Consider the following 10,796-nt stretch of genomic DNA (forward strand, 5'->3'; position numbering starts at 1 on the left):
TTTGAGTTAAAAAAAAAAAAAAAGTGAGAAAATTTCTAAGGAACGTATCTGTTATCTGCTATCTGCTATTGTAAATATATTCATATATGTTGTATATATGTTTAGCCCTAGTGTAAAAAGAAACAGAAGGTTGTGAAGCCGTACTTTAGTGCCAATTAACTTGTTCTTTTGAAACATTATTAACAGTACATGTCCACCATCTTTATACATAATCTCCATCGATCTTTTCCAGCACAGCCCCCCTTCTTCCTTGAGCCATAAACAGATAGACGAAAGCCCTAACCCCCCCCCCCCCCCCCCCCCTCCCCCCCCCCCCCCCCCCCCCCCCCCCCCCCAAACACACACACAGACCAAAGCAAGAGCATAGAAACAACTGCCAGATGATAAAAATTTTGCGGGGGTTAGTTTTCAGGAGGGTAAAGATCATCTCTAATCAGTGTATTTTCTTTGTACCCAAAAAAAAAAAATAAAAAATAAAAAAAGGAAACAGATGGATAGGGATGATCACGTCTCTGAAGAAAGGAAAAAAATGGTTGGTAGATTAGGCATAATAAATGTGTATGTCTGAAGCTAGCCTCACAATTTTCCATCAATTAATAAATTTATATAGCTTTGAAAAAAAAAAAAAAGAGTTGTGGATTAGGCACAATGAGTGTTCACGTCAAAAGCTAGCCACACAATTTTCTATCAATTAATAAATTAATATTATAATATATATATATATATATATATATATATATATATATATATATATAGTTTCTTGTACTTAATGAAACACACTTCCCCAAGAATTTGTGCTTTGGTTACCGTTTCCACTATGAGTCAAAAGCTAGCCACACAATTTTCTATCAATTAATAAATTTATATTATAATATATAGTTTCTTGTACTTAATTAAACACACTTCCCTAAGAATTTGTGCTTTGGTTACCGTTTTCACTATGAGTGACTGAATTGGTGTTCCATCATTATTATTGTTATATATATATATATACTTCTTGTACTAATTTAACCCACTTCTCCAAAAAATTGTGTTTTGGTTTCTGTTTCACTGTAAATGGCTAACCATGTTTAGTGTTCCATCATTATTATTATTTGTTACGAAAATATTACTGCCTACTTGCACTTAAAAAATATATACTATGCTATAGTACTACATGTTCATGCATATATATATATATATAATTTCAGAAAAAATTAGAAAAATACATTATTGTTTGGTTGTAGTTAATAGTCTTTTAAAATGCATTATGAATCTAATATGATTTATTAAATATTTTTAATCTGATTTTATATTTTGATGAGTTAGAATGTGAATATTTTGATCTTGTTTATTATATGTTTAATTTATAATATATATATATATATATATATATATATATAAATGTGATTCAACTATTCATGGGCTTTATATTTAGATATTCATTGTTACAATGGGAGATTCACAACGAAAAGGTAAAACTGCATATAACACATGGACCTCACAAGAGAGTAATATGTGATAATAATGGTGTATTTAGCAAACTAACTGTGGAAAGTAAGATACTTCCTAAGCTAAATGAAGCACTTGGATGTAATAAAATTATACTCAATATCAGAGTCGCTTGAAATGGTATAAAACGCGTTATCAAACATTTTCTCAACTCATGCGTTTCAACTCTGGTTTTGGATGGGATGCAACCACACAAAGATTCACTGCCACAGATGAAATATGGGATAATTACTTTAAGGTGAGGTTATAAATTTTCATAAGAATGTATTTTATATTATTATATCTTATATATATCTATATATATATATAGATATATTTTTTTTGTATTTTTATATGTTAACAAAATATTGTATTTATTTTATTTTGTTTTATTTTTTTTACAGTCTCATCCAAACCAGAAACACCTTCGAACAGACACTTTTGCTGACTTTGAGGATTTAAAAATTGCTGTTGGAAATGGAACTGCCATTGGAAAAAACTCTATTGGATTGGGAGACGATACAGATGCAAGAATTTATGGACAAGATGAAAGTACACATGGTAGGATAGATGACTATGTATATGATGAGATTAACAAGGTATATGTTCCAACTCAACTCGATCCATCATGCCAAGCACCTTCACCTGGACATAATGAACCATCAATGTCAGAGTTCGATCCAAATTTAGAAGTTCCCATGGAAAATGTTGTTCAAAGAAAGTGAACTAGAAATGAATATGAAGGAAATACTCGTTCATTTGATCAGAATGCCACTCGAGTTGATCTTCTAGAAAAACTTTCTCATGGTTTGGACTCGATTGGAAAAATTGCCACTGAAATTCGAGGTATGTATAACCTAATAGAGAAAAGGGAAAAGGCAATTAGTGAAAAGGAGAAAAAGAATGATATTTGGAATGCTATTAAGGAAACTCCAAATTTAGATAACATTGGTCGCTATAAAGCACTTGCATTGATTCAGAAAATGGGAGTTAAAGATGCATTCTTGAAGATGTTACCTGAAGAGCGCTCAGAATGGATATCATTTAATATGGAATGAGTGTTAAAACATATATTTAGCTATAACTATTTTATGAAATAGGTTTTTTGTTTTGATATATTTTTCTCTCTAGTTTGTTTAAGTGAATTTTTTCATTTGCTTTATTGTTCAATTTGTATTGAATTGAATTTTTCATTAAAGATTTTTTTTTCCCTTCCTGATATTATTATTTTTTATGACATTTCATATTTTCTAATAATATTTGATGTTATGTCTTAGATTAATAGAGAAAATGGAACGGGAAGAACTGGGAGAAAGAGATACACAAGAAGATGAAGAATTTTATGAAACCATTAAATTAATGTTGTTGGCAATTCAAGCAATACTTGAGGTATTAGATGCACTAATGATTAGCATATGTGATGAATATATCGAACGTTCACTGGCTCGACAACCAATCACTCCTAAAGGGTATAATTATATTCATAAAGTATTGAAAGAAGATCCTCAACATTTTCGGCAACTCTATAGGATGTATCCTAATGTGTTTTTGAAGTTATGTAAAATTATTAGAGAAAAAACATATTTACAGGATACAAGATTCATTTGCATTGAAGAAATGCTTGCAACATTTTTACTTATTATAGGTCAAAATTCTCGCTATCGTATGACTCGTGAAACATTTAGTCGATCACATTTCACAATGAGCAAAAACTTCAACAAAGTTTTGAGGGCTTTGAACACAATAGCATCAGATATGATGGTTAAACCAAAATCTACAGTGCCAAGTAAAATAAGAGAACATACAAGATTTTACCCTTACTTTAAGGTAAGTAATGAATGTTTTACCTATTTATTTTTTTAGTAATAATAATTATTGTCATTATTGTTATAGTTTTGTTATTATTAGTGTTGTAATTATTATTCAGAACACCTTATATTTTATGTTAGTTATAAAATTTATTATTTCTTTTAGGATTGTATTGGAGCTATTGATGGCACACATATACCAGCAACAGTAAAAGGTCGTGATGTAAGTAGTTATCGTAATCGCCATGGAAAAATTTCACAAAATGTATTAGCAGCTTGTAACTTTGATTTGGAGTTCATATACGTGCTTAGTGGATGGGAGGGTTCGGCTCATGATTCAAAATTACTACATGATGCTTTATCAAGGAGGAATGGACTTAAAGTGCCACAAGGTATATATATATTTTTATTATATATATTTTTCAATATGTACTAATTTTTACAAAATAATATTTATGAATTAATAATTAATATCTTATATTTTTAGGTAAATATTTTCTTGTGGATTGTGGATTTCCAAATCGTCGACAATTTTTAGCTCCATTTAGAGGGGTTCGATACCATTTGCAAGATTTTTCTGGTCCAGGTCGTCATCCCGAAACTGCAGCTGAATTGTTCAATCTCCGTCACTCTTCTTTAAGAAACGTAATTGAGAGGATATTTGGTATATTCAAATCTAGATTCACAATTTTTAAGTCTGTACCTCCATTTCCATTTAAAACACAAGCAGAGCTAGTTTTAGCTTGTGCAGGATTGCACAATTTTCTTCGCAAGGAATGTTGCTCTGATGAGTTTCCTATAGAGCCAAATGATGAATCTCCATCATCGTTATTAACACAAGAAACTGAAGAAAATAATTTTGAAGAGCTGCTTGAAAGTCAAGAGCAACAACGAGAGAATGCTAATGAATGGAGAACTACAATGGCTTCAAATATGTGGGTGGATGTCCAAAATGCAAGAAATCAAAGTAATGAGCAATGAGTTTTTTTTTTTTTAAATAAAATTTTGCGTACAATAAAAATAATAATAGAGATGATATAAGACTATTTGATATATTTATCTACTTTTATTTTAATTTATCTTGACAATGTTTTTTTTAAAATATTTTAAGGATAATATTATTAAAGTTTAATATTCATGTATATGTTGTTTGCCTATTTGTTAATATTTGTTAATTTGTTCGATATCATAAATATTCAACAATGCTAATGGTATGATTAAAAAAAAAAAAGAAACTATGCTTATAGTATAGAATAAGTGATATTATTCACTAAAATAATAAAATAAATTATATAAAAATATTTAAAATCATTCGAATTCCATCAAAATCTATTAAAGTCTATAATATAAGTCTCATAAACTTCATTAAATTCCATATAGAATTGTGATAAAATCCATGTGGAGTTTTTTGAATTCTAAGTAAATCCATGAGTTCCATCAAACATTTTAACTCTTTTAAAATCCATTAAATTCCTAATTGAATACACCCCTCTACATTTGCAAGTAAATTAACATGTTACAAGACAGCTTAATTTATGCTTACACGATTGTGATCTCTTTAAGGAAGAGGAATTTGTGGGCCTTGTTTTGTCTATTTGGTTCTATCTTTGTATCGGTTATAAAGTCAGCTTCTAAATTAAGGATTCACTCGCGGCTCCACTTGGCAAGTCAATACCAAAACCCATCTGTCTTTTTCTGTGGTACAAACACATGCACATACCTAACATCTATATCTATATGAGTACATCTATATCTACATAAATTTTATTCTACTAAGTGCGATACTTCAATATAACATGGCTGACATATAAAGATTGTCCACTATATATCACTATAAGAAAACCAACGACAAACGACCTAATTAATACATTGTTTGAAATAAAAGCTGACGCTTAATAAAGCGTTGTCTGATATTATGTTGTTAAAATTATCAAAAAAAAAAAAAAACTGATGTTTTGTAAGTGTTGATAAATGTATAGAAATAGCTGACGCTTTTTCAAAAAAGCATTACTAAATATATAGAAATAGCTGACACTTTTTTAGAAAAGCTATGCAATATATATAAATAGCCGACGTTCTTTTAAAAGTGTCGCTAAATGAATAGCATTAGCTAACACTTTTTCAAAAAACCATTGCTAAATGCATAACAATAGCTGACGATTTTTTAAAAAAGCATCGCTGAATGCGTAACAATAGTCAATACTTTTTTGAAAAAGCATCGCTAAATGCATAACAATTGCTGATAGTTTTTTAAAAAAGTCGACTATTGCTGAAGATTTAGCAATGTCATCTTTTCTTTATTTTTATTTTGAATGGTGCTTTTAATTTTGTCAAATTTAGCATTGTTTAATAGCTAGTTTCATGCAAAATAATTGATAGATAACAAAACTCAAATTAATATTTGCATAACAATATAATATTTCATATAAATTAAATATTAATTCATATAATAATTTTAGTATTTTATCAAGTTATGTATAAACAAAAGAAATTAAACTATTATACTTATTAAGATGAAATGTTTGAGATCATAATTGATACCCATTCAGCTCTAAACTGTCTGACATTATCTTGTGACCAAATTATACCCTCATACTGCACATGAAAAAATTATTAAAACATATGCAAAATAAATAAATATTAATTATTATAAAGTAATTAATTATATTAAAATGTTAAAATTACCATTGTTCGTAAGTTTTGCCGAGATACATTTTTCTTAATGATATCCCTCATCATCATCATGATATAGTAACCACATTCGGTGTTCCTAGGTTGCTTAAGAGTCTAAATTTGCGAACATCAATTTAAATATAATATTAGATAAGAAGTATATGTGTAAGATAAAAAGTATGCAAATTAACAACTAATAATGCTCACTTTAAATATGAAATTCCAACTCATATAATACTTCAAATAAAATTAAGCGTGCCTTTTCGAAAGATGCAAAATCTGACACAATTTGAGGCTAAGCTGGTCATCCAATGGAGCAAACTTCGGTCGTCGTGCTTACCCAATCCACTACACAAAGAGCGACCAAAATCAAAATGAAAACCCCCAACCTGATGCAAAATCAAAAATAAAATCTCAATCCTAAGCAAAATCAATACAAAAAACCCAATCCCAAGTAAAATTGCAAACAAAATATCAACCCAAGCAAGATTAAAAAAATCCACCAGTTAATATGCAGAAAAACCCATGACCCAAGCTTTTTCCACCTGCAACCCATACAACCTAGCAACACAGCAACCCAACAATAAATACACCAAAAAATCCAGCAATTATAGCAACTTAGCCCGCGGCGCCTCCCCCCCCCCCCCCCCCCCCCCAAAAAAAAAGGCCAAAAAAGGAAACCCACCTATGAACCTAGCACGACCGCCATTCAAAATTAAAGAAAACTAGTGAATGTATTCTTGCTGATGGCGACAATAAGGAAAAAAAAAAAAAAAACAAAACCCACAAAATTCAGCTAACCCGACTGTTCAACTCTTCTTAGAGCACAGCAAAGCTTAAATCTTTTAGAGCTTGTACTTGGTGAAAAGATAAGGATTAAAAATTGCACCCAATATTTTTTTTGTAAATATTAATGATGATTTTAAAATATCAAACGGTGAGATTTGAAAAAATTGAAGACAAATGCAAATGATTGTAAATTTTGAAAGAAAAATTAATTCGCTTAATATTTTATTTATTTTCATATATATATTTCTACTTATTTATAATATTTTAGTATATTTGATTCATATTCTTAATGGTACATTTATTGGGTAAAAAAATTAAAAGGAAAAATTCAAACAAATAGGCGATGCTTTTATCATGAAAAGCATAGCCCAAACATTTTCAAAATAATTAAATTTATCATATTTTTATTAGCTATCTATTAATATTTATAAACATATAAATAAAATATAAAATTAACTAAAATATCAAAATTTAATAAGCGATGCTTTTTATATTAAAAGTGTGGTCTAATCCTTTTAAATTATATAAAAAAAATAATTTTATCAAACTTTTGATAATTAAAAAAATTAATTTCAAATTAATGAAAAATAAACTAAATGAATATATTAATTATTTTGCTTCATATTATTAATTAATATATTTAATATTTATATACATATGAATAAAATATCAAATTAATTAAAATTTCAAAAATTAAGACAATAGGCAATGCTTTGGATATTAAAAGCATCGCCTAATGCTTTTAAATTATAAAATAGTTAATTTTATCAAATTTTTATTAATTTAAAATGATTAATTTAAAATTGAAACACAAATAAATTAAATAAAGGGATTAATTATTTTGCTTTATATTGCTAATTAACATATTTAATTAATATTTTAGTATATTTGATTCATATTTTTATTAACTATCTATTAAAATTTTCAAAATAATTAAATTTGTCATATTTTTATTTACTATCTATTAACTAGGTATTAACTATCAATTAAATTATTAATTTTAAAATAATAAAATTATTATATGAGTTAATATTAATTTATTTGAAATGTTAGTTTGTTATGAAAATATTATTTTGAATTTCATTGTCTATTAATTATTTTGTATGAATCTAACTATTAAACACTCCTAATTTGACAAAACTAAAAAGAACTTTCAAATTAAAAAAAAAAAAAAGAAACAAAAAACAAAAGGTGACGCTATTTTGATAACAGTGTTGCTAAATATGCAAATAAGTGATGCTTTTTCTAAAAAGCATCGTTAGATTTTGGAATAGACGACACTTGTCCAAAGCATCACTAAATGTTAGAACAACATACTTTTAAAAAGTATTATGAAAGGTAAAAATAGGTGAAAAGTATCACTAAATGTTAGAATAGATGGTACTTTTTTTGACAAAGCGTCACTAAATGTGGATAAAAGATGACATTTTTTTGAAAAAGCATCGTTTAACACTTTTTTAACATAAACAAGTTTTTTAAATAATTTTTTAAGTATTTAATAACACAATTATTAAGAAGAAATCTCTTAAAAATAATTTTTATTTTACGAGGACAAATAATTGATATATCATTAATTTATAGAATATGTCATTGAAGAGTAAATCTTACTTAGTTATCATAAGTTAGGTATCCAAAGATATATCAAATCCTAATTTTTATATCGTATGTACCATGCTAATTCATTAACTACTTATTCCCCAATTTATATATATATATATATATATTTATATACATATATATATATATATATATACATATAAATAAAACATAACATTAAACAAAATTTTTTAAAAATAAGGTACAGAGGTGATGCTTCTTGTAACACCCTGTATTGAAGTACATCAAAATTTTCTAAAGTTAATTGAAGTTGATCGGTTTGACCGTCATTGACCAGGAGGGGTCAAACTTTGACTTTTTGATTCGGATGGACTTCTGCATTGACCGAGGCACCGTTGTGAAGTACCCATCTTTCCAAGTTCATAGACTAGTAGCAAATAAAAAATGGAGCTACTTCTGAAAGTTATGAGCAAAACAGGTTTAGGTCCGAATTATTCGAGGGTGCTGTAGTTGACTTTTTATTCTTGCAAAATTGAGCTTTGACTCATGTATAGTTGTGAAGTACTTGTCGACGGCACATCTAATTTGGACATGTGGTTTGAAAGTTACGGACCTGTGAAGTTTTTCCGAGACAGTAGTTACTATTCATCGATATGTGATTGTGTGAACAGTGTCACCACGTGTCAAAATTTGGCCAACCCGTGAGTGCACAGTGACACCATGGGAGGCATTTTGATTGGCTAAGAAGGGGGGAAAGAGACGGGGAGAGAAAGGAGAGAGAAAGAGGAGAGAGAAAGAGAGAGAAAAGGGGGGAAAATCGACCACCACCGGTTGACCGCTTTTCGGCCATCACCTTGCTACAAGCGCCACACCCCCAGGAAACCCACCTGAAACCAGCCGACCACCCGATTTTCATGGCCAGCCGACCACCGATGCTCCCGAATCAAGGCAATTTTCTAAGGCGATGCCGATTCCTTCTCCAGCCGATTTCTCTCAAACCAGACCTTGTTTGCTTCACCGTCGGTCCCATTGGCTTACAATCACCATATCTATCTCCCCACCAAATTTCATGGCCAGTGGCCACCGGACGCGCCACCGGTGGTGGCGGATTCCAGTGACCATGGTAGCTCACCGGAAAACCCACCTCCGGCGAGTTTCTGATGACACCTCCTACCTTTTCGTACTAATTTGACCTCCCTGAATTCAAATCTGAGGTCCTTTTTCTCCAACTTCCAATGGTTTGTAATATTCGAGGATATTAGATCCAAAACCTTTCCGGCGAGATCCCGACCACCACAGGTCCGTTCTCCCGAAGGAGCACGTGCTAATTGTGAAATCGATCACGTGGAGGATCTTGATTGAATTGTGTGCTCGAGGTGAGTGATCCACCTTCAAATTGATTTTCGAGTGTTAAATTATGAATATTTTGTGTTAATTAGATATTTGAAAATTATATTTTATGTGTTGAATATTTAATTAAATTCTATTTGAAATTTTAATGCCAAAATTGAATGGATTAAAAATATTTGTGCATCAAGAAATGTTTTAGTTTTTGAGAAATTATGAATTTAATTTTTTTTAATTATTGAGTAAACGTTGAAATTATGATGTTTGATAAATGTAATTATATGATTTTAAGAATATAAGGATTTCATGAGGTTTAAATATTATTTTTGGTATGGATTGATTTTTCGGATTTGAAGGAAAATAATTATTTAAATTTATTATGCATTGAAATAATTGTGGAATTTATTTTATGGTATTAAGGAATTGTGTAAGTTAATTATGTATGAATTTTACATGGTTTTAAAGATATATTGATTTAAATTGATTTTGGAAATTTGAGAAAATATTGTTTTAAAGCATTATGCTTCAAAAATATTTTATGTATTTAAATATAATGGATTGATTTTATGCCATTAGGAATTTGATATATTTGCATCAATGAGATTATGAGAATGGATTTTACGTGATGGATTTACGATGATGGTTTAAAGAAATATGGATTTGAAAAGAGGTATTTAATCTAGTGGTAATTATGAGATTTGGAAAACATATGATTTTACTGGTTTTTAGACGCACCTATACAGTACCGGTGTTTCTTAGTTGTGGATGTGATTAGTGCACGGGCAGATGTGATGAGCGCACAGGTTTATATTCTTCCGTGGTTGCCATCGGATAGAGGGCAGGTAACTTTGATATTGGCCATAGCCGCCCCCTCCATGGCCGGGATTGAGGTTTATAACATTGCCGCTGTTGGGACATCAGGGCGGCCTGCATGCAGGTTTCTCTCTATAACCTCCCCATCAGGCGGTTCTTTGAGACGCTGGGCACCATCGGGCATTACTAGTATATAGTATAGCGCATCAGGATATTTTCGACATGAATTTTCAAACAAAATATTTTAAAATTTGTTTTTAAATTAAAATGTATGTAATGGTATTTTTATCATTTAATTCGATTGATGTTTTAAGATGCATTTTACTATGATTTTATTAT

General features: G+C 29.6%; 2 protein-coding genes across 2 annotated transcripts; both read left to right on the plus strand.

Annotated features, from left to right (window-relative positions):
- The first annotated feature begins 1,622 nt into the window (after nucleotides 1-1,622).
- Nucleotides 1,623-2,528, plus strand: LOC125420987 (uncharacterized protein At2g29880-like). Its single transcript, XM_060816779.1, has 3 exons — nucleotides 1,623-1,729; nucleotides 1,875-2,069; nucleotides 2,238-2,528. The coding sequence occupies exons 1-3, from the start codon at nucleotides 1,646-1,648 to the stop codon at nucleotides 2,526-2,528; spliced, it is 570 nt and encodes a 189-aa protein (XP_060672762.1). The 5' UTR covers nucleotides 1,623-1,645.
- A 700-nt stretch (nucleotides 2,529-3,228) lies between these two features.
- On the plus strand, nucleotides 3,229-4,259 carry LOC107417864 (uncharacterized). The gene is made up of 3 exons (XM_048471668.2): nucleotides 3,229-3,297; nucleotides 3,445-3,660; nucleotides 4,071-4,259. Exons 1-3 carry the CDS (start codon nucleotides 3,229-3,231, stop codon nucleotides 4,257-4,259), a joined length of 474 nt encoding a protein of 157 aa, XP_048327625.2.
- Nucleotides 4,260-10,796: the final 6,537 nt, after the last annotated feature.

The sequence above is a fragment of the Ziziphus jujuba genome, chromosome 4 (genome assembly GCF_031755915.1).
Source record: "Ziziphus jujuba cultivar Dongzao chromosome 4, ASM3175591v1".
In the NCBI taxonomy this organism is placed as follows: domain Eukaryota; kingdom Viridiplantae; phylum Streptophyta; class Magnoliopsida; order Rosales; family Rhamnaceae; genus Ziziphus; species Ziziphus jujuba.

Coding starts and splice junctions, on each gene's coding strand:
- LOC107417864 (XM_048471668.2), top strand. CDS start 3,229: ATGGTTAAACCAAAATCTACAGTGCCAAGTAAAATAAGAGAACATACA. Junction 3,298..3,444: donor GATTTTACCCTTACTTTAAG/GTAAGTAATGAA, acceptor TATTTCTTTTAG/GATTGTATTGGAGCTATTGA. Junction 3,661..4,070: donor CAAGGAGGAATGGACTTAAA/GTGCCACAAGGT, acceptor TGCTCTGATGAG/TTTCCTATAGAGCCAAATGA.
- LOC125420987 (XM_060816779.1), top strand. CDS start 1,646: ATGCGTTTCAACTCTGGTTTTGGATGGGATGCAACCACACAAAGATTC. Junction 1,730..1,874: donor TATGGGATAATTACTTTAAG/GTGAGGTTATAA, acceptor TTTTTTTTACAG/TCTCATCCAAACCAGAAACA. Junction 2,070..2,237: donor TATATGATGAGATTAACAAG/GTATATGTTCCA, acceptor TCATTTGATCAG/AATGCCACTCGAGTTGATCT.